The sequence below is a fragment of the Piliocolobus tephrosceles genome, chromosome 16 (assembly GCF_002776525.5).
Source record: "Piliocolobus tephrosceles isolate RC106 chromosome 16, ASM277652v3, whole genome shotgun sequence".
In the NCBI taxonomy this organism is placed as follows: Eukaryota; Metazoa; Chordata; class Mammalia; order Primates; family Cercopithecidae; genus Piliocolobus; species Piliocolobus tephrosceles.
Genome location: NC_045449.1, coordinates 29,969,055 through 29,993,848, shown reverse-complemented (window position 1 = coordinate 29,993,848; position 24,794 = coordinate 29,969,055). Strand labels below are relative to the sequence as shown.

General features: G+C 38.9%; 1 protein-coding gene across 5 annotated transcripts in view; it reads right to left on the bottom strand.

Moving 5' to 3' along the window:
• Positions 1-24,794, bottom strand: part of AP2B1 (adaptor related protein complex 2 subunit beta 1) — a 140,024-nt gene that overhangs the window by 79,719 nt on the left and 35,511 nt on the right. For all 5 annotated transcript variants that reach the window (XM_023190821.3, XM_026447590.1, XM_023190825.3 and 2 more), the window contains exons 6-12: positions 22,552-22,742; positions 20,313-20,534; positions 19,656-19,776; positions 19,435-19,530; positions 12,190-12,305; positions 9,175-9,340; positions 6,978-7,076 (exon numbers count right to left, since the gene is read on the bottom strand). In XM_023190821.3, the coding sequence (XP_023046589.2) occupies positions 6,978-7,076; positions 9,175-9,340; positions 12,190-12,305; positions 19,435-19,530; positions 19,656-19,776; positions 20,313-20,534; positions 22,552-22,742 (1,011 nt within the window). The remainder of the gene's footprint in view (positions 1-6,977; positions 7,077-9,174; positions 9,341-12,189; positions 12,306-19,434; positions 19,531-19,655; positions 19,777-20,312; positions 20,535-22,551; positions 22,743-24,794) is intronic.

Genomic DNA, 24,794 nt, shown 5'->3' with positions numbered 1-24,794 from the left:
GGTTAAAAAGAAATTATTACCAAACATACCGCATCACAATTTATAAGTGTATGACATTAAAAAAAACTCCCCCAATTATCCAACCCTTCTCCATCTCAACTCCCAATCCCCGAAATAGCCATGATTAGTAATGTGGTGTGTATCTGTCCAGATGGGACACACACACTTATTTCATATAAAACCAGTTTCATATTATATATACTGTTTTGAAGTTGTTCTCCATGTTGATGTATACAATTGCACTTTTCCACTGTAAGGTCCACTGCACCATTAAATATTAGTCCCCTACTGAGGGACATTTAGACTGTTGCCCGTTTTTCCTTTTCTACCTTTATTATTGTTTGTATGTATGTATGTATGTATGTATGTATGTATATATATATATATGTATTTTGAGACAGAGTCTTGCTCTGTCACCCAGGCTGGAGTACAGTGGTGTGATCTCGGCTCACTGCAACCTCCGCCTCTTGGGTTCAAGTGATTCTCTTGCCTCTGTCTCCTAAGTAGCTGGGATTATTGGTATGCACCACCACACCCAGCTAATTTTTGTATTTTTAGTAGAGACAGGGTTTCTCTATGTTGGCCAGGCTGGTCTCGAACTCCTGACTTCAAGTCATCCACTCACCTCAGGCTCCCAAAGTGCTAGGATTACAGGCATGAGCCACCATGCCTGGCCTATTGTTTTATTTCTTTATTTTTTGTGTGATCATTATAAAGTGGCAATAAATATCCTAGTACCTACCTCAAAAGTATGTCTATATGATGGCATTTGTTTATGCAGGAGTTGTTCCAATAGCAACTTATTAAAGGCAACAATAAGTCCCCGTTTCAATTTCTGTATTTCAAACTCATAACCAGACCAGGTACAGTGGCTCATGCCTGTAGTCCCAGCTACTAGGGAGGCTGAGGCAGGAGAATCATACGAACCCAGGAGGTGGAGGTTGCAGTGAGCCTAGATCACGCCACTGCACTCCAGCCTGGGCGACAGAGTGAGACTCCATCTCAAAAAAAAAAAAAAAAAAAAAAAAACCCAAAAAAACAACAAAAAAACCCCGAAAACCAAAAAAACTCATAACCAAACAGAAAACATTTTCTTTAAAATAGGACAATTTGAGGGCTTCCATTTTAGTTTCTAAGTGAGTAGATGAATTGGTTCATGACTTAGCCACTTAAGGCCCTTATCATCCAGTTCAATTGCAGCAGTTACCCTGATTATTTTTGACTATATAGATTCAAATGGTTTTTCTCAGTCACAGATTATTTAAATTGCACTCATAATGGATTGTTGGTTAAAGACAAAAAGCATACAGAACACTGCAATACAGCAAATTAATAAAATTATTAAAACAGTAAATTTTATCTCAAGATAATTTTTACATTTATAAGTTGCATTATTCTAATAGAAATGTATGTATATGTATGTGTATGTGTATATGTATATGTATGAATGTCTTATCAAAATGTTTCTAGTACTTGAAATGCCCGGGTTAAAAAAAGGAAACAGTGATAATTAGAAATTTAGTTGATTTTGGTTTTTTTTGGTGGGGGGGGAGGTTGAGGGACTAAATTGCACCTAAGTGTTTATAAATAGCAGCCTGAAACCTCCTTATTTAGATCTTCCTTTGAAAACAAAGCTCAAACATTATAAAACAAAAACAAGTTGATTTTTTAAAAAGAGCAGAATACAAGTTTCTCAAAATATCAGGTCAGGGAAGCAACCCCTCTCTCTCACATTTTTTTATACGTAAATTAAATATTAAACTTTAAGCTATATACGCAGTCCTTAAAGTCCATGTACTTTAGAATTTGTAAAGTATGGTTTTTATTACACAATTGAACACTGCATTTATCTTATTAACTTAACAAATTAAGTTTGTCTTTATGTACCAGTAATATCTTAAAGGTATTCAACTTTATAATATATGGTTTAATAATATACTCATCAAAATAAAATGCTTTTTCTTCAAATTATTTCTCCCATATGTAATGCAAACAATTTAACCAAATGACCAAAAAGAAAAATTCCCATAGGGATTCACAAAATTCAAAAATCTAGCCAGGCATAGTGGCTCAGTAATCCTAGCACTTTGGGAGGCCGAGGTGGGCTGATCACTTGAGGCCAGGGGTTTGAGACCAGCCTGGTCAACATGGCAAAATCCCATCTCTACAAAAGGTACAAAAATTAGCCAGGCATGGTGGCAGATGCCTGTAATCTTAGCTACCTGGGAGGCTAAGGAGGGAGAATTGCTTGAACCCAGGAGGTGGAGGAGGTCGCCACAGTGAGCTGAGATTGCACAACTGCACTCCAGCCTGGGTAATGGAGTGAGACTCCATAAAAAAAAAAAAAAAAAAAAAAAAAAAAAGTATATATATACATATATATATACATTTGAAAAAAGTTTGAGAGTTCCTCCACAAATTATTCGAAATGCTGCTATATGGCAAACTGCTGGAGATAGAGTTACTGGATCAAAGTCTAAATAGACACTAACTTGAAAAATACAATCCTATGAGAAATGAGTGCAAATTTCCCAAGACTGAAAAGTCAGGAGTAGGGAAGAATCTCCTACTGCTCAAACTGTTTGTTCTGAGGGATGACCTGTTAGGCCTACTGTAAGCCAACTCTCACCAACTACCTCATATTTTACATGGAGACCACAGTAATTCAGACCGTCAAGACCGAGATAAATAAAAATACGGGACCTTTTAGTGATCTTAAGTTGCCATTAAATGTTTGGTGACTCAGATAATTTGGCTTTGGATCTACTGTACTGCTAAGACCCATAGGCCCTCCTCAGGGGAAGAGCTCCCAAAATAATACTGACCAGGCCAGCACTAAAACAGTAATTCTTAAACTATAATGTGCATCAATATTTTAACATGCCAGGAATGCCACTGAAAGTGCAGAACCCAGGGGCCATACTTCAGAGATTCTGATTCATTCTATCAGAAGTAGGGCCTAGTAATTAGTATTTTTAATAGGCAGCCCAAGTGATTCTGATGATGGTGGCCCCTAGTTCATAGATAGAAAAACATGAAGACCTCTCTTCCATGTATCACAAAGAATAATTACTAACGTCTAGACATTTTTTTGTTTTGTTTTGCTTTGTTTTGAGACAGGGTCTAGGTCGTGTTGCCCAGGCTGGAGTGTAATGGGGCAATCTCAGCTCACTGCAACCTCTGCATCCTGGGTTCAAGTGATTCTCCTGCCTCAGCCTCCCCAGTAGTTGGGATTACAGGCGCATGCCACCATGCCCGGCTAATTTTGTAGTTTTAGTAGAGATGGGGTTTCTCCATGTTGGTCAGGCTGCTCTCCAACTCCTGACCTCAGATGATCTGCCCACCTCGGCCTCCCAAAGTGCTGGGATTACAGGCGTGAGCCACCGCGCCCGGCCTCTGTATTCTTTACTGAGTTGAACTGACTACTGTATTGAATTTCTGTGTAACAGGTAAAATGACAAATTTTTGAAATGAAGCCTCAGATTCAAGGGTTGGGTTTTCCCCACTAACTAATAATATTTTTAATTATACTTCCATTTTACTTAAAATTAAAAGCACTAAGATTTCACATATATATACTTCACTTAATTCTCAGCACAGGTAAAAACAGTATTAATTAACTCTACTATAGAGACAGAAGAAAAGCAGTATGAAAGAAATTTGCTCAGTCATGTCCTGAATCAGTGGAAGTAGCATCATCAGAACCTCACTACCCAATTAAGTTAACACAATTCAACAGACCACATTGCATCCTAAACTTAAATTGGTACTCACCAGCCATAAATATTTAGGTTCTTATTTCACAAACTTGAGGAAAAAAGAGAACCAGGTGAAAAGACTTACATGGGCATACTTATTCTTTTTTTCCTTTTTTTTTTTTTCCTGAGACAGTGTCTCACTGTATTACCCAGCCTGGAGTGCAGTGGCATGACCTCAGCTCACTGCAACCTTTGCCTCCTGGGCTCAAGCGATCCTCCCACCTCAACCTCCCAAGTAGCTGGGATTACAGGCGTGTGCCACTATGCTCAGTTAATTTTTGTATTTTTTGTAGAGACGGGATTTTGCCATGTTGCACAGGCTGGTTGAACTCCTGAGTTTAAGTGATCCGCCCGCTTCAGCCTCCCAAAGTGCTGGAATTACAGGCGTGAGCCACAGCGCCCAGCAGCATACTTACTCTTTTATGATAACTTCTCAGACTTAATTAATTAATTAGATAGAAAAAATAATTGGACAGAAAAAGCAAGCCTTCAGGCAGGCTCTGTGGCTCACACCTGTAATCCCAGCACTGTGGGAGGCCAAGGCAGGAGGATCACTTCAGGTCAGGAGTTCGAGACCAGCCTGGTCAACATGGTAAAACCCCATCTCTACTGAAAATAAAAAAAAAAATTAGCTGGGCGTGGTGGCATGCACCTATAATCCCAGCTACTCAGGAAGTTGAGGTAGGAGAATTGTTTGAACCTGGGAGGTGGAGGTTGCAGTGAGCCGAGATCACGCCACTGCACTCCAGCCTGGGTGACAGAGCTAGACCCAATATTGAAAAAAGGCAAGCCTTGAGAAATTGCTTATTATTTATAGTATGAAATAATCATCCACAAAGACCTCAAAACTAGCAAACACACATATACATATGGGCTTATGCTCAATATTGCTTCAGGCATGGAATATGTATTCTCCAAGTCATTCTTAACCTTCAGACTAGAGGAAGCACAGCACAGTGGACAAGACCATGGACCTTAGAGCCAGACATAACTGAGTCTGAGTTCTAGCTCTGCCCCACAATAATTAGGCCTCTCTGAGTTTCCTCATCTATAAAAACAGAAATAGTGTACTAACCCTTGCTAGGATTAAGTGAGTTTCTAGCCTGTCCTGTTCTAGGAAGCTTATGAAAATTGCATCTAAGGCTAAATAGCATTAATTGAAAACAGAGTCAGGAAACTGCATAGCACGATGGCCTACACAGTTTCCACGGGAGACGGCTAAATGTGATTCTAAGGTTTCAAACAACCAATATGGAAAAGAAAGCTCATCAGGCATGCTACATTGATAAACAGAAAAATCCAAAACTTGTCAGGAATTTGATGGGGCTTCACAAAGAAGAAAACATAATAAAGTAATGACTCTGATAACAAGCTAACAACAGATCCAAATTGGGTAGTTTCCATGACGACTGTTATTACTACAGACTGATAGTATTCGCGTAATTTAGTAAAAGCAATTTTATTAGGGGTCAAAAACAATGTAGTACAGGTATCCAGATGTCTACTAATAAGGCTTGATTCAGAGGTGAATTTCAGACTATCTGTAAGAACAGCACTACCTTGTATCCTTTAAGCAATCCTTCCTAAATACTTTATCTCAGTCAAATTTTGATAAATACTTGAGGTAATGAGACTGAGTTTGAAATCTGGCCAGAATGCGTAATATAGCTCTCCATGGTGCCTGTTACATACAAACACATAGGCCTTAACAGACAATGATGACAGGGTTGAGAACTTGTGAAAACAGATGAAACTACCAAACATACTTGCTTGGATATTTACAGTAAGCAGAGAGGAAGGCCAAAATTCTCTTTAGAAATTGTTTTGACCGAATGTGAGCTGCTCTAATTCTGTCATTCTGTGTGACCACTTATAGCAAGCTTGTCCAACCTGGGGCCACATGTGACCCAAATCAAATTTGTAAACTTTCTTAAAAACTTTATGAGATTCTTTCGCGATTTTTTTTTTTTTTTTTGCTCATCAGCTATTGTGAGTGTGTTTTATGCGTGGCCCAAAACAATTCTCAATTCTTCTTCCAACGTGGCCCAGGGAAGCCAAAACATTGGACACCCCGACTTAGGAGTTTAAAATTAAAACATGAAACAGAGTGCAAAAAATAAAAAAAAAGTGGGGGGGTGGGAGGAATAAAGAAATTGTTTTGAATTCATCTTAGAGATTTAAATGGGTTAATCAAGGATCCAGACACAGGAAATCAGAACACTCAATTCAATACTAATATTAACCACTGATGCTTATAAATTGCTTTGCTTCAGGCAGAGGAAGATGCTTAAGAAAGTTTTTAAAATACTTCAAAATAGCTTGTACAAATAAATTATTTTAAAGTTGTACAAGCTCATACAAATAAATTTTTTAAAGTTGTAAAATTAGTAACAGGAAAAATTATGGCTCAGAACTAGGCAAAGTACTGTGAAAGGGTTTTAAATTTTGATTACGCACCAGTATAAAGGGATGAGAAAGAGAGAAAAATGGTAAACTGGATATCTGAATCATATTCCATTTGCAGACACATATCTTAACCCTGACAGCCTGCTAAATGCCAGCCTGTTAGCAAATCCAATTAAGAACATTACTAAATCATGAATGGACTGATGATCATTATACCAGTTATACTAGAAAACCTAATTATTTTGATTTCTGTGGATCTAATATAATGACCTGATCTTTAAGGCCAGCTGCCACTTTCCTGAGATCAGACTCCATCTAAACTTTTCTTCTGACCAAAAAAATCAAATAATTCCAAGGAAATCCAAATATATCAAATAATTCAAGGAAGCAGCATAAGCACTTAATTTCCAAGAGAAAGGCAAACACTCTGGAAGGTAGAATAATGCATGAAACTTTGCTGAGGCATCTTTTATCTCCACATGGTACTTTCATTTGAAAGCTCAAATGAAGTCACAGTGAAGCAGGTACTATCAGACCATGTCATTTTCATCTAAGTATGTCCTTCACTAAACTAAGAGTCTAGTTTTCATGAATTATGAAAAGTGGATTCAGTCAACTCATTTAAAAGCCATACAATTAGCTACAATTCAGCTGAACAAGTTAAAAGGCATTGTTTTAATATTTTAACAAGATCTAAAGGCCATACTTCCTTCAAATAAAACTTCCCCAAATGAATCCCCTAGGAAGAGTTTCATAATTTCCTACAATTTGAAACAAGACAAATCAACATCTCTCTTTTTCCAGATTTCTTACCTGTGTTGCCAAACTCAAGACCTGCTGGACTAGCTCCTGTGTTTCTGATGGTTTCTTGAGAAACAGCTTCACTATGGCAGTAAGCAGAGTGAGTTGCACCTAAACAGACATAATTTGTGATAGAGTGAAAGAACGGCACTGGCATTACTCCCTGCCATCAGCTCCAAAGTGGTGTTTCCCCAACTATGAATTACTATGGAGCCTTTCTGATTGTGGTTAAGAGACAAAAGGCTGAAACTCAATATCAACAAGAGCAGTCAAAAGTATTCGTGGGAAATACAAAGGTATTCAACTGAAAAATCTATCCTTTTATCCTCAAAATGCATTTTTGGCACAAAATATTGCTTGTTTCTAAGCCAGATAGTTACCTGTGTTTATTATTATTACTATTATTATTTTGAGACAGGGTCTCCCTCTATTGCCCAGGCTGCACATTCATAGCTCATTATAGCCTCAAACTCTTGGACTCAAGCAATCCTCCTGCCTCAGCTTCCCAAGTAGCTAGGACTACAGGTGCAAGCCACTACATCTAATTTTTTTTTAATTTTTGTATTGTTTGTAGAGAGGTAGTCTTGCAATGTTGCCAGGGCTGGTCTCATACTCCTGGCTGGAGGCAATTCTCCTGCATCAGTCTTCCAAAGTGCTGGGATTACAGGCGTGAGTAACTGAGCCTGGCTTACATTTCTTAAAGTATATGTTAACATACTGATGGTGATAATATTGGCTCTTGAGCAAGTCTTTCATTATTTACTTCTACCAAAAGCTACAATTTGGGGGGAGTTATGGAATCATCTGTCATACTGGGGCAAGAGCCAGGACAGTAGAATTATGTCAGATTACAGCCTATTAAGAGTTGGCTGCTAAACCACAAAGCTATTGACTTGTACATACTCCTTGAATTAGGTCTACTAAAATTGCTATGGTAGACTACATGCATAATTTTCTATTTGCTTTGAGTACAAATGCCAAGAAAAAAGGGCTTAATAATTTATTGGCCTCCTGGTCCCGTGGCTCTAATTTTGGTAGGCGAAAGTGAGAAACAGTCTCAGAATTTTCATTCAAAGATAATCTTTTCAAACCTCATCACAGCCTCAAGTGAAAAATCCCTGCTGTAATGAGCCACAGCCATTACTAACAGAAAAGTGTAGTCATTCTTAGGTGACAGAAAACAAAAAAGTAGTGGTAACTACTGTTCTAAGCCAGTGGTTGTCAAAGTGCGGTTCTGGATTAACAGCAGCATCAGCATCACCCTGAACCTTGTAAAACATACAAATACTTAGGCACATCTCAGACCTACTGAGTCAGACACTGTCAGGGTGGAGCCCAGCAACATGTGCTTTAAAAAGCCCTCCAGGTGTTAATAATGCTCACTGAAGTTTGAGAACTACTGGTCTGAGTTATGTAGGTTTTTAACACTAGAAATCAGTAAAACTGGCACGGTGGCTCACACCTGTGATCCCAGCACTTTGGGAGGCCGAGGTGGGTGGATCACCTAAAGTCAGGAGTTCAAGACCAGCCTGGCCAACATGGTGAAACCTTGTCTCTACTAAAAATACAAAAAATTAGCCGGGAGTGATGGTGGATGCCTGTAATCCCAGCTACTCGGGAGACTGAGGCAGCAGAATTGCTTGAACCTAGGAGGCAGAGGTTGCAGTAAGCCAAGATCCTGCCACTGCACTCCAGCCTTGGCAACAAAGTGAAACTGTCTCAAAAAAAAAAAAAAAAAAAATTCCATAAAACTGGCCAGGCACAGTGGCTCATGCCCATAATCCCAGCACTTTGGGAGGCCGAGATGGGTGGATCACCTAAGGTCAGGAGTTCAAGACCAGCCTGACCAACATGGCGAAACCCTGTCTCCACTAAAAATATAAAAATTAGCCAGGTGTGGTGGTGCACACCTGTAATCTCAGCTACTGGGGAAGCTGAAGCAGAATTGCTTGAACCTAGGAGGCAGAGGTTGCAGTGAGCTAAGATTCTGCCACTGCATTCCAGCCTGGACAACAGAGCAAGACTGTCTCAAAAACAAAAACAAAAACAAAAAATCAGTAAAACTGAAAAGGGACATCCCTGTTGGGGGAAAAATGAACATACTATATATAAATATAGACATAGAAGAAACTGCCTATAACCTTTGCTTTCTCTGAAATCTCCCCAAAGACATCTAAAACTAGTAGGAAAACAAGAGACAAGAAATTACCTGGGTGCTTTCATCGTGAAAACCCTCCAGGAAGCTTTCTAGTAACTCATCTGCATTGTCAATTCTTTCAGCATACTCTCCCACAATCCAAATCATAGCTGCTCGAGCATCTGGCTCATCCAGCGAGTCTAAGTTCTCACATAGAGTGGCAATGATACTTTCATACCTGATATGAAAAAAACGAACTATGGTTATTGAGGGCAAAACTAAGAACTATATTTAAAAGTGAGGGCTAAAGGCAAAACCACAAACAAGGAACCCTAAACCAAACCACCAAACTGTAAAAGCTTTTAGTCAAGAGAACGTACAGGTTTTAAGTCAGAAGATTTTAATGCCTTAAATTTCCCTTCAATTATTTTTTAAGATCTAGACCTTAAAACCTTTATAAAAATTCATCAGATGTTCTTTTGTTTTGTTTTTTGAGACAGGGTCTCACTCTGTCACCCAGGCTAGAGTGCAGTGGCATAATCACAGCTCACTGTAACCTCAAACTCCTGGGCTCAAGCGATCCTCCCTCCTGAGTCTCCTGAGTAGCCAGGACTACAATTGAATGCCACCACACTCAGCTAACTTTAAAATTTTTTTTGGTAGAGACGGGGGTCTTGCTATGTTGACAAGCTGGTCTCAGACTTGTGGCCTCAAGTGATCCTCTCGCCTTGGTCTCCCAAAAGTGATGAAATTACAGGTGTGAGCCACACTGCCATCTGTTCTTTTTACAAGGAAAAATTAACCTGTGGTGTAAGATAATACCACTACCTTGTATTTGTAACAATCTTTCATATATGTAGATTAGAAAATTTTCCTATTGTTCCATTTTGCCTTCACGGTAGAGAGGAACAGAAATTCCACTTTATTTTTAGGCAAATGAAGTTAGACAACAACGGTATCTAGACGAGAAATGGTAAATCTGTCCCTTAATCCACTTATCTCTCCTTTTTATAAAAGAGATCTTTCTTTATTTTAGTTCTTCTAAAGGTACCTGCACTAATGACTTACTTCTCCAAAGAAAGAAGTAATTCAAATACTTATTTTTACATATCTATTGCTCTCTCAGGCCTACCATGCTGAATCCATCTCCTTGGCTAATGTAGTTTTAACCATTAGAATGACTCTGTATAATAAATTAGATGTGGACAACTAAATAGTACACTTAACTAAGTATCTGCCTACTTCTACTGATTAAACCAGGCTCTTGATTGCTTTCTTAAAAGTAAACCATCCTAACTCCTTATTAACCATAAACCAGAAATGGACACATTTCTCTACCAATCACATTCAGATACACATCTTCACCCTCAATCAATAAGTAAGTTTAAATGTCAGGCACAGTGGCACTGGCCTGTAATCCTAGCTACTAGAGAGGCTGAGGCAAGAGGATCACTTAAGTCCAGGAATCTGTGTCCAGCCTGGGCAACACAGTGAGATCCTGTCTGAAAACAAACAAAAAAAAGTTAATTAAAAAAAGTTTAGGCTGGGCATGGTGGCTCACATCCATAATCCTAGCACTTTGGGAGGCCGAGGTGGGTGGATCACTTGAGGTCAGGAGTTGAAGACCAGCCTGGCCAATATGGTGAAACTCTGTCTCTACTAGAAATACAAAAATTAGCCGGGTATGGTGGCAGGCACCTGTGAATCCAGCTACTCGGGAGACTGAGGCAGGAGAATCTTTGAACCCGGGAGGCAGAGGTTGCAGTGAGCTGAGATCACGCTACTGCACTCCAGCCTGAGCGACAGAGTGAGATTCTGTCTCAAAAAAAAAAAAAAAAAGTTTAGAGGCTGACCCTCTTCTTTATTGGGAGAATAGTCAAAAAGTATGTGGTTCTCTTTCCAAAAGAACTATTTCTAAAATTTTAAAAAATATACACAATGCTTGATAAACCACTACCTTGCCAAAATATATCTACTAATTCTTGAGCCCACCACTAAGCTAACTTACTGCAAGCTACTTCATTTAACATTATCTTCAAAGACAATCAGAAGCGGGCCGGGCATGGTGGCTCATGCCTGTAATCCCAGCACTTTGGGAGGCCGAGGTGGATGGATCACCTGAGCTCAGGAGCTCGAGACTAGCCTGGCCAGTGAAACCCTGTATCTACTAAAAATACAAAAATGAGCCGGACATGGTGGCATGCACCTGTAATCACAGCTACTTGGGAGGCTGAGGCAGGAGAATCACTTGAACCTAGGAGGTAGAGGTTGCAGTGAACCGAGATCACACCACTGCACTCAGCTGGGCAATAGAGTGAGACTCTGTCTTAAAAAAGAAGACAATCAGAAGCTTTAGCACAATGTATCTCTGAGTGTAGGGCAAAATGAGATTTAAGATGCTTACAAAACCTGCTCTTATTTCATTTTCAGATTCCTTAATTACTTGTTTTCAAAAATCAAATCTAAAAAAGTATTTTTGCTGCATATACTGAGGTCTCAATCTGAAAAACTTGTGAAGTGACAATGTAGTTTTTTTTAATATCTGTAAGACAGTAACTAAAATACTTCAGAAAAGGCATGAGACTGATAATCTGTTATATGTTCTGTAATTCTCCACAATGTAGTAGGTAACATGCAAAGTGAATAGCAGAGCTGTTACCTTCCTGGCTTTTATGGTAGGGTGCTATATATCATCCAAACTTATACATTTCTGAGAAGAAAAGGTACACAATCATTAATTATGCCTGGATAACAGGTATAAACTGAGAGTATGCCTAAACAACCTAGAATATAGATATCCTATTTAACAGTAACTTTGCCATCAAAGAATCTGGTTAACTTTAAAATATCTCAATAGACAATGCATATTCAGACAGAGCTTCACTTCTTCCTAAAGAAAGCAAGCAGAGTGAAAACTCAGGTTTTAATCCCTGTGCTAACCATTTCATGTTTCCAATTTTTAATAAAGTATCCTATTATGACCAGGAACATTCAAAAGAGTAATTCTTACCTAGGCAATTTCAAAGTGCCTTACTTAAACATTTCCTAAGTAATTTGAGAAACAGGGCTAAAAGTATTTGGACATACTTGTTGGGGTATTTGCGGAAGATGTCCCTGATGACAACAATTGCTTCTTGGACCACATAATTCACTTTGGTCTGGATTAGATCAAGCAATGTGCTTACACAGCGCTCTGCAGATTGCTGGGAAGAATATAAAAAATGAGAAGTCAGATGATCTATGCGATAACACCACCTCAACATAAAAATTTTGAAACATGCAGGTGCATCAACTAAACTAAACTAAAAGATCAGGCACTTAATTGGACCAAGCTACACTAGAGGCTAGATACCAAGCTATATGATACAGTTTCATTCATTATTTGAACGGATAGATGAATCAGTTCAAATGAATCCTTTGAATACAAACAAAAGGATGTTCCTCATGATGTATACACATTTGAAAAACATTTATGTCAGGGATATTAATTTTCAAAGAAAATTATCATCTCAACCATACTGCTTTAGTTTAAAAGAAAAAAAAAAAAACTACCAAGGCCAAGTGGCATGGCGCATGCCTGTAATCCCAGCATTTTGGGAGGTCGAGGCGGGTGGATCACCTGCGGTCAGGAGTTTGCGACCAGCCTGACTAACATGGTAAAACCCTGTCTCTACTAAATACAAAAAAATTAGCCAGGCATGATGGCTCATGCCTGTAGTCCGAGCTACTTGGGAGGCTGAGACAGGAGAATCGCTTGCACCTGGGAGGCGGAGGTTGCAGTGAGCCAAGATCGAGCCATTATACTCCAGCCTGGGCAACAAGAGCGAAATTCCATCTCAAAACAAACAAACAAACAAACAAACAAACAAACAAACAAACGGTCAGGTGCTGTGGCTCATGCCTGTAATCCCATCACTAGCACTTTGGAAGGCTGAGGCAGCTGGATCACGAGGTGAGGAGTTCAAGACCAGCCTGGCCAAGATGGTGAAACCCTGTCTCTACTAAAAATACACAAATTAGCTGGGCGTGGTGGCAGGTGCTTGTAATCCCAGCTACTTGGGAGGCTGAAGTAGAAAACTGCTTGAATCCAGGAGGCAGAGGTTGCAGTCAGCCGAGATCGCACCACTACACTCCAGCCTGGTTGACAGAGTGAGACTCCGTCTTAAAAACAACAACAACAACAACAACAACAAACTACCATTATAGCCAGGTGCAGTGGCTCGTGCCTGTAATCCCAGCACTTTGCGGGGCGAGAGGTATTACCTTAAGTCAGGAGTTCCAGACCAGCTTGGCCAACATGGTGAAACCCCATCTCTACTAAAATTACAAAAATTAGCCAAGCGTGGTCACACATTCCTGTAATCCCAGCTACTTGGGATGCTGAGGCAGAAGAACTGCTCAAGCCTGGGAGACAGAGGTTGCAGTGAGCCGAGATCGTGCCACTGCACTACAGCCTGGCTGACAGAGCGAGACTACGCCCCCACCCCCACCAAAAAAAACTACCATGACAGTAGTATGGCAGAGGAGTAGGAGTGACATCCAATCACTGTATATACAAAAAGTCCAGAAACAGAGAAACACACACACCCATCTTGGACAGCCAGGAGATAGAAATAAAAAGAATAAGTCATCATAGGAGGAAAGAATAAGAATTAAAGAATAAGTCAAAGTAGGAGATCTTTAACTGAAGTTCATGGATGAGTGGAGATAGTAGAGGGTGTCTTTAAACCTATTGAAATGAAATTGACCAACTTTGTAGGAGCTGTCAAGCATATTTTCCAGTGAGTGGGTCTACAACTTCCATTACATTTTCAAAGTTACACGTGATCCAAAAAACTCCAAAGTACTGTAGTACTCGACAATTTACCAATTTTGGGGCTATGAAACTTAAAAGTCTATGGCATTAGATAAACAACAATTTTCCATAGCCTACAAATAATCTATAAAATGGAGTTTTATCTGTTAATCTTTTATTAATGAAGATAATGAGAACACAAGTGAAAAAACAAATGTACAGAAACTATAAGTGGTCATTTTTTAAAGAGAGAGATACCAGAACAGAGATCCTAAAAGTCAAGGACCAGCCTATCATCTATTACAATGTACTATAATGGGTCACCCCATTATGTGCCTCCCGATAAGATATAACAGGAAGTACAGAGAATCACCTAATAGGTATTCTTACTAAAAATTCTGAACAAGAAAATTACCAAGCCTCTAGATTTAATTATCTAAAGAGGATGGAGGAATAGATAGAATAGCATCACTAAGATACGACCAGCCAAATCCAGACTCTCGGAAATTCTATAAGCCTAATGACCCAGTTCCTTCAATACCTGGCACCAAAATAAGTAAGTAAAAAGGCTTAAGAGACATATTATTCAAATGCAATGTGCAGACCTGAGATACGGTCTCACTCTGTTGCCCAGGCTGGAATGCAGTGGCATGATCTTGGCTCACTGCAACCTCTGTCTCCCAGGTTCAAGTGTTTCTCCTGCCTCAGCCTCCCAAGTAGCTGGGATTACAGGCGTGCACCACCATGCCCGGCTAATTTTTGTATTTTTAGTAGAGATAGGGGTTCACCATGTTGGCCAGGCTGGTCTCGAACTCCTGGCCTCAAGTGATCTGCCCACCTCGGCCTCCCAAAGTGCTAGCGTTACAGGTGTGAGCCACTGCGCCCGGCCTAGACCATATTTAGATTTTCATTTGCACAAACAAATTGTAAAAAAGACGTTTTTACATAATTAGGGACAACTGAACATGGACTGAGTATTCAATAAAATTAAGAATTATTGTTAGTTGCTGGGCATGGTAATGTGATAATATATTTTTTAAAGTATCTTGTCTCTTAGATATACACACTGAACTACTTGAGTAAGATGATATATGGGACTTGTATTAGCATTCCACCCACCTGAAGGAAGAGGAAGAGGGAGAAGATAAAACAGAAACAGTAACATCAGTATTTGTTCAAGATGGGTGATAACTACACAAGATCTTATTATTCAGTTTTACTTTATTGTACACCTGAAAATTTCTGTAATAAAATCTTTAGAAGTACTATAACAATCTAAACCACTATAAGCAATTTAATCAAAATAAAATTGCACCTTGAGATCATTTATATGAAGTCATATATAGGACGGTTCTGTTGTACCATGAAATGATTCTGCAGTCTTTTTTTTCTTTTTTTTTTTGAGACAGTCTCGCTGTGTCACCAGGCTCAGTGCAGTGGCGCAATCTCGGCTCACTGCAACCTCCGACTTCCTGGTTCAAGCGATTCTGTCTCAGCCTCCTGAGTAGCTGGGATTACAAGTATGGGCCACCAAGCCCAGCTAATTTTTGTATTTTTAGTACAGACAGGGTTTCATCATGTTGACCAGATGGTCTCAATCTCCTGACCTCGTGATCCACCCACCTCGGCCTCCCAAAGTGCTGGGATTACAGGTGTTAGCCACCGCGTCCGGCCGATTCTGCAGTCTTTTATATAGTTTCGTCCTTCTTCTGATTCTATTTATGTTCTCTATTTTATTCATTTTCAGCTACTAACTCCTTTGCTGTTGTTGCAACAGCAAAACAGTTGGAAAAATTTAAATATGCTATATTTATTAATATTATAATTGTTATATTAATAAATTATGTAGTATGTAGAATAAGGGCCACTGTAAGCATTGAATTACCATAAATTAGTAATACAAGTAAGTGCTTAGCACAGTGCTTGATATAAAGTTCATATTTAGTAAATCCTTAGTATTATCATTAAAATGAATACAAATAAAAGGATGTTCTTCACGATGTATAACATTTGAATAACATTTATGTCAGGGATATTAATTTTCAAAGAAAATTATCATCTCAACCATACTGCTTTTGATTAAAAAAAAAAACAAACTACTGTTAAAGCAGTATGGCAGAGGAACAGAAGTAAACATCCAATCATTGTATACACAAAAAGTCCAGAAACAGAAAAACACATCCAAAATTCAGTATATGATAAAGACAAAATTTCATAACAGTAAGGAAAGAACAATGTGTTCTGGTGTTTGATCCACTCTACTCATATCTTTCACTAAAATTATTTCCCGGTTGATTAAAATTACCCTTGAACATATAAAACAAGGGCTGGGTGCAGTGGCTCACACCTATAATCCTAGCATTTTGGAAGGCCAAGGTGGGTGGATCATGTGAGGTCAGGAGTTCGAGATCAGCATAGCCAACATGGTGAAACCCTGTTTCTACTAAAAATACAAAAATTAGCTGGGCGTGGTGGCGCATGCCTGTAATCCCAGCTACTTGGGAGGCTGAGGCAGGAGAATCGTTTGAACCCGGGAGGCGGAGGTTGCAGTGAGCTCAGATTGCACCATTGCACTCCAGCCTGGGCGACAAGTCAAGACTCCATTTCCCCATCCACCCCCCAAAAAACATATAAAACAAAATCACTGCCATAGAAGTAAAAAAAAAAAAAAAAAAAAAAAGGTAAATTTTATATAACTTTAGGTGAAGCACAATTTTCTAAGTGTGCCACTGAGGAAAAAAACTGACTGAGAAAAGCTGATACAAAAATCTAAACTTCTGTGAATCAAGAAAGCAAAAGAAATCTAAAGGACAACAAACTGAGAAAACAAATGCTAACTAAAAGAAGGGTTAACATCCCAATTACAAAAGACTTTAAAACAACAATGTGGAAAAGATAACATATCGGAAAAAGGTGCACAGGACATGAGTGAGCAAGTCCCAAATGGCTAATAAGCATAACTGTTATGAAAAAATATTCACTTCAACTAGAGTTCAAAGATTTAGCTGCAAGGATACTCCTTATACCAACATTTGGAAAAAGAGTAGAAACAACTTTAAGGTCCTATAATAAGGGATAAAGTTACAAATTCAGTAAGTTATCAAGTAATCACACATTATGTCTATAAACCAGAAACTAAAGATGACATAAATTTTTCTTTATAACATGGATCAATGTCCATGATACAGCATGCAAAAAAAAAAAAAAAAAAAAAAAGTAGAGTATAAAACAAAGTAAATAAATAGCATTTGTGGAATGATTTCATTTTTATTAAAAAATACATCTTTGTATGGAACACTATATAAACAAGGATATAAAATGACGTCTACCAGATCACGTCCACTGCATATCTGAGAGGGGGAAGCAGAAGGCGGGGGAAGCGGGGTACTCTATTTTTTGTTTAACTTGTTCTATAATTTTTTTTTTTTTTTTTGAGACGGAGTCTCGCTCTGTCACCCAAGCTGGAGTGCAGTGGCCAGATCTCAGCTCACTGCAAGCTCCGCAGCTCCACCTCCCAGGTTTACGCCATTCTCCTGCCTCAGCCTCCCGAGTAGCTGGGACTACAGGCGCCCGCCACCTCGCCCGGCTCATTTTTTTTTTGTATTTTTAGTAGAGACGGGGTTTCATCATGTTAGCCAGGATGGTCTCGATCTCCTGACCTCGTGATCTGCCCGTCTCGGCCTCCCAAAGTGCTGGGATTACAGGCTTGAGCCACCGGGCCTGGCCTGTTCTATAATTTTATATAGCAAACAAATATGGTTTTCCTAATAGGAAAAATATGTATTTTGTCTTTAAGAATGACACACAAACCAATATTTTATTCTAATATATAAAAATTAGAAACAGTAAACACAAAAAAACCAGAAGACTAGGAAGTGAAGAACTCCTGGTCTTAACCTAATGCCTTAACCTCTCCCCTTTTTAAAACTGAAAAGGACCAGGAGTATGTTTACCCCTGAAAGAAACAGGCAAAAGTTACTGAACAAAAAATAGTACTATAGGATTGCTTTTTCAGTGCTATTTATTTGCTCAACAGCTTGTTGCTTCCCAAAGCTATACAGAAAGTTCATTACAATTCTTATGCTGCTGATTCTTGTCCCATGGATGAGTTAGTGCAAACAGGCAATCATGGCCTCTCCTGGCCCAATTAACTGTTTGGCTTGGCAACTCTGTCAAATTGAAACCAAACTGAAAATCTTCATGGCTGAAACAGTTATAGGAAAAGTTCTAAGGTAAATCCGGGTAATCTGAGATGAGAGCACTAGATAAGATAGGATTCCTGAAGGGTGACCTTAAGTTTCCTGAGAAAGTTCATTCCTCACATCCTGTCATACTCCCACCAAAGCTCGCTTAGTCAAAGGAAGAAGTGAAAGTCATCAGAAGTCTTTTCCAGAAGACTATGGAGAACCTTTCCATTAGTCACAATACATGACTAACAGCCTTGAGGAATCTAGATGCTTTGAGAACACTTTCTAGTAATTCCAGGGCTAGAAAGTCTCTTAACTTCAGAATAAGATATAATTTTTGTATTAGTGTTTATAGCTTTGTCAGAGAGGTCATAAGACAATGGCAGTCTCATAGAAGAGATGGCTATGTACACTAGAGAAGAGAACAAAACCACCTTACTCTTAGGCTACCAAAATCTCTCTGAAAATTATCTATATTAATACTAAGTAGACGGCTAGTAAGATATGTTAATGTAAAAAGGAAAGAAAAACAAGTTGTGATGTGTGGTGATAGTGGTAATAAAAAGGATGTAACGTATCAAGATCCAATAAAAAGACCTTCCCATTTCTCCAATGAGGAGAAACAAGCATATTAAATATCTGAATCAAGTGAGCTAGCAGAACCAGGAATAGAACCCAGGATCAGCTAACTTCTTGCTGTAACAGCCAGTCTACTAAATGATTTATCAACAGAAACTACATAAAGCAGCACTAAATTGAAAAAAACAAGGAAGGCCAATTAGTAGCAGGTATTTCATAGAAGATCCTCTGACACACATCTGCCTCCTTCTGTTGCTATAAAGTACTGGTTAGGCTGGGCATGGTGGCTCAGGCCTGTAATCTCAGCACTTTGGGAGGCCGAGATGGGCAGATCACGAGGTCAGGAGACCGAGACCATCCTGACTAATATAGTGAAACCCCGTCTCTACTAAAAATACAAAAAATTAGCCAGGCGTGGTGGTGGGCGCCTGTAGTCCCAGCTACTCGGGAGGCTGAGGCAGGAGAATGGTGTGAACCCGGGAGGAGGAGCTTGCAGTGAGCCGAGATCATGCCACCGCACTCCAGCCTGGGTGACAGAGCGAGACTGCGTCTCAAAAAAAAAAAAAAAAAAAAAAAAAAAAATTCTCTCTGAGAAGAGAGTCTAGGTAGGGAAGGGAGGAACCAGAGACAGCAGCTTTCCATCAAAAATTATTTAACATTTAAATGGTGTGCTCTATTATTTTGATAAGTTTAAAAATTATTTTAAAGAAAAAAGTGAAGAGAACTCTCAGAATCCCCAATACATGATCCTAACTACCATCAGACACTTGCCTCCACCTTGATGGCACACCGTCCAATGGCCCGCACAGCTTTTCGAACAAAGTCAACATCTACCTCTGTGGCATATTCCTTCAGTTCTGCCAGAACCTGTTAAATGGAGGAAGTGGTTAATCATTAAGGATTCTCAAATAGCAATCTCACAGCCTAACTTCTTTAAAGGCCAGACCTTAAGAGCTAAATCATTATCAACTTGAGTCTGCATAAAGTCTGACCTGAGCAATGTTGGCTTGCGATGCCAAACGAATCATGATGTCCAACTTCTCTAGTTTAACATAGATGGGATCATTGTACTTCACAAAGAAGACTTTGATTTCCTGCTTCAAGATTTCAGGCCTAGGGTACACAGAAACAGAAGAAAGGAAGGTGAAGGCATATACTGATACACCCTTCTGAGACAGTATTAATACCTAATCTGTGCCTCTCTGCTCTCCTCTCGCTCCACTCAGGAAAAAAAAAAAAAAATGCATAAACTTCCTCTATATGCCTCTGTTCTTATCAGTTCCACTTGGCAGACTATTTTTATCCTTTTTAAGCATCAGGGCACACGTTGCCATGAAGTACTGCTAAAAGAACAACAATCTGGCTCTAAACTACAACCTGAACCATATCAACCAGGCACTAGACAGTGTATCAGAAAGAGACCCTTCAGAAAACAAACTGGACTGTGGAGCAACACATGGCATTTATTATAGAAATACTGTGATATCAACTGTTAGCCTCCTGGTGCTAGGCAAGCAAGTTGTTCTGCCATATGACATTTTCATTTCCATATATTAAAAAGAGATTAACACTAGCCTAATTAACATTAACATTATTAAGCTTAATGCAAAATCACAAACACTTTAATCAACACTTCACTATTTTCCAACCTTTTCTGGACAATTAAGTTGATGTTCCTCAGGGCGACATACTGCACTTCTGGCTCCCCAGACAGCAAAGTGACAAGTGGAGGGGCTAATTTCTTCAGCAGCATATTGTAGTAGTCAGAATCCTTAGGTAACAATTCTAGAAACTTCATTAGGACTTTTACTGCTGAAAGCACCACTGCTGAGTTGGCATGGGATAGCCGGGGAGTTACCCGCTCACATATGCTGAGGGCAAAGAATGAAAATTAATATCATGAATTATAATTTCTTTGCTGAATTCATTCTATAAGGTAATATGTCAGAGTTTAATGTCCCAAGTATCAAAAAATTCAAGAATTAGTTAGAAAAGTCAAAGCTCCATGCTTAGGTAAAATTGGGATCCGACAATGCAGAAGCCTCATTCTCAGCAAACTACAGGCAGAGCAGGGACATCAGAAGACTTCAGAAAACCAGCAATAAGGGATGTTCAAACTGGAAAGAAACTAGCATTACCCAAGACACTTGAGCTCACACCATTTACCTTCTTGTTTTATAGTCCTCTTTGTCTCCCCATACTATGTTAGGGCTCCCTGCCTCTCAGCCCATTTCTACTCAACCTATAGGAAGTCAAATTAAGCATTCTGAGAGTTATTTCATAGGAAGAGCCAGCAACCCAGTTATGGCTGAAGATTTCATTGTAAGATACAGAAGGAGGTAGGTTGGTAGGGAAAACAATCCAACTTCCTGTCTTGAGGATAATGAGAATAAAGGACTCTGAAAAGGGTTTGTTTTTTAAATAGCAGGACACCACTACTATATTTTCCCATCTCCCCCCTCTCCCAGCCCCTGCCACCAACACTTACATGCCTCATAAAATGGTAGATATTTAATTATCTGTTGAGGGTTCTTTAGAAATTAATCCAATTTTGATAGCTTGGGCAACATGAGTAGCTAACTTACTGTATTGAAGAAACAAGATAAATAGGCGGTGTTTCTCTCTTCCTCCTATTCCTGACTTCCTTTGGATCTTTATACAAATGCCACCTTCTCAGTGAGGCCTTCCCTGGCCATCCTTTTAAAATAAAATACAACCCCTCACCCCCAAATGCCCAGCATTTCTTAGATTTCTTCTCTACTTTCTTGTTAGTACTTATCACCATCTCACATATTACATATTAAACTATCTATACATATTATATATTATACTATCTATACATGTTATATATTCCTACCCCCAACCTTCAGAATAAGTGATCCCAGAGGGCCATGACTTTGTTCATTGTTGTATCCTTGGGGCCTAGGAACACTGCCTAGCACATAGTATGCGCTTAATAAATATTTGCTGAGTGAATGAATGAATGTGATGTCAATGGCCAACAGAAGAAAACAAAATTCTCAGTAATTTCCAGACTGTATTTGTACTTTCAATGATGGAAAGAAACTATCAGAGTGAGCTTTAGTTCAGTCTAGAGGGACAATTTCCCAGATAAGTGAAGATCACTTACATTCTAGTAGCTTGGAAATCAGCTTCAGCCAGACCAGTTCTTATCTACCATAATTAAAATATACCAACTTTAATGAAGAGTCAACATTTCTTCAGAAGTACTTTGCCTAGTACAGTGCCCGCATATACAAAATGCTCAATAAAAATTAGGGATAATTCCAACTTTGTAAACTAAAGTGTATGTATGTGTAGATGAAATTTAGTAGTCAATTTCTAATAACCAAAGAAAATTTGCAACATTACATGGTAACAGGCCGAGTAGAACAATCTAGGTGTGCCTTCTAAAATCTTCAAATTCAGACTGACATGGTTTCCATATCTAATGGAAAGCAGGATATATTTTGCTGACTTTAACATACTCTCTCTCATACTGAATTATACATACAGGTCAGCTCGATAACTAATATGAAGCTACTTTCTATGTATCTAATAGAATGAAAAATCTGTCACTCCAAAGAGAGATACTGAATAATCTTTGCTGGCCAAATGGCCAAGAACTGTTGCATGGGAGATGTAAGACAATGAGAAAGATTTTAGCAGAAGTAACTGTATGAAAAACATACATTTCTTAGAAACAGTTTTGCATAGTTTATTCCACCACCTAAAATATTCCTAAATCCAATGAGAAAATACCTTGGAGATAGCAACATCTACCCCAGAAGCCACTGACCTTCTTCAACTGATTTATTGTAATAGCAGACTCTAGAACTTACAGAATCAGGCAAGACTATCAGAAAGTAGCCAGGAAAACAGACTGACCTCTGAGCCTCCCGATCATCTTTAGGGTTGTAATTAGACAGGCAGTCCAGGATGAAAATCTGGCCCCATTCAGTGCACTCATTTAGGGCTGTCAGCAGCTTATTAATGTTCTGCGGGTTCAGATCAAGTAAGTTGCTGTTTGGGTGAGACTCACTGATTTCAGATAATGCTGCTACGGCATTAGCCACCACCTGGAAAAGAAGGGGATATGATCTTGATTCACCAAGAACAGTACAGCTACAGACAAACACTTAATCAGCCTTCTCTGGATCACTTCACGGATCTCCATTCATAACCATTCCTGAACATTTTACCTAGTCAGATAGAAACAAATAAACCACTTCAAAACATATATTAAACCACCAACGATATTATATATAGTGGTAAGGCAACCTAGAATTAAAACAATTCATGTATTAGCAGAGTCACACATTATTTAATAGTAAAACATACATTAACCATGTTAACGGCACTCAAAACTTTCAAAATCAAGACATATGAACAGCATATGAAAAAGGGCGAAGTCTAAATATGAAATACGTACATTAGGCAACAGAGAGAAAAATTTAGGCCAAATAATTGTATAGTTGTGTAGCTGTATGGGTTTGGGGGAGGTGACACCATCAATCATGCCACGAGTCTTAGAGTAAGAATATGTGGGCCTGAGACCCTAGTTCACTAGTATATAATGCTGAGAGAATATGTAATCTCTGTGAAACTCAGTTTTTTTCATCTGAAAATGAGATAATTTAGTCCACCTCACAGATTAGTTTCAGTTTGAGGATAAAACCAGATGACATATGTGCAAGTGCTTTCTACAAAGTCTTATGTAAATTTAAGGTGGTTGGTTATATTACCATAATTCATCAAGTGTAAGCTACAGTTTTTCACATTAACATCTTTGAAACTGGGTTGCATTTTATAATCAATGGCCTGTCAGTTCAATAGGAAGCATTTTTCTTTCTTAGTAATACAGAAAATAATAATACATCTTATAATCAGTGGCATTACAGATTCAAAGAAATACAGTATTTCAAGTGTATCCTTCTTTCTGAGTAGGGTAAATGAAAAATTGCTACTCTGTTTTTTTTTTTTTTTTGAGACAGTCTTGCTCTGTTGCCCAGGTTGAAGTGTGATGGCATATCTCGGCTCACTGTAACCTTTGTCTACCCGGTTCAAGGGATTTTCCCACCTCAGCCTCCCAAGTAGCTGGGATGACAGGTGCACGCCACCACGCCCAGCTAATTATTGTATTTTTAGTAGAAATGGGGTTTTGCCATGTTGGCCAGGCTGGTCTCGAACCCCTGACCTCAGGTGATCTGCCCGCCTCAGACTCCCAAAGTGATGGGATTACAGGCGTGAGCCACCGTGCCCAGCTGAAAATTGCTACCTTACACTAGAAAGTACACTTGTATCCTGACTCACAGATCTGGGAATCCATTTAGCTGCAGGAAGAAAAGTCAACACTTTATCAAAATTACAAATTAATTCTAAGAAATCTACAACGGAAGAACATCTAAAGTCATTTAAAAGTTGCAAAAATACTAAAAAAAAAAAAAAAAAAAAATGCATACATACAAAATACTATATATTGTTGCCCTGTACAAGTAAATTAACTTAAGACCATGTTTTGCAGTGAGGCTCCCAGTTGCTGACTAAAGATTAGCAAAGTGAGGCTGAATATAAATACTCTCCAAGTATAAGTTGGCTGGGCGTGGTGGCTCACGCCTGTAATCCCAACACTTTGGAAGGCCGAGGTGGGTGGATTACTTAGGTCAGGAGTTCGAGACCAGCCTGGCCAACATGGTGAAACCTTGTCTCTACTAAAAATACAAAAAATTAACTGGGCATGGTGGTGTGTGCCTGTAATTCCGGCTACTCAGGAGGCTGAGGCAGGAGAATTGCTTGAACCTGGGAGGTGAAGGTTGCAGTGAAAAATAAAATAAATAAATAAATATTCTCCAAGTATGAATGAGACATGATAGCAGACAGCTTCAGCAATTACATATATTGGAAAGATTCTCAAAAATGTAAAACGTTAGTTCTTACTGAAGTCCCTTAATAAAAACTTGAGAAATGAAGAATTGTATGATTATCATTTTGTTAGCAAGGGAAGAAACATAATGACTACAATCTAGCGATTGATTTTAGTATTCACATTATCTGTATAATCTTCAGATTATCCCAGCATATGATTTTATCTAGAAGATAAATGTCTAGAGAATGTGATTTATTTAACAAAT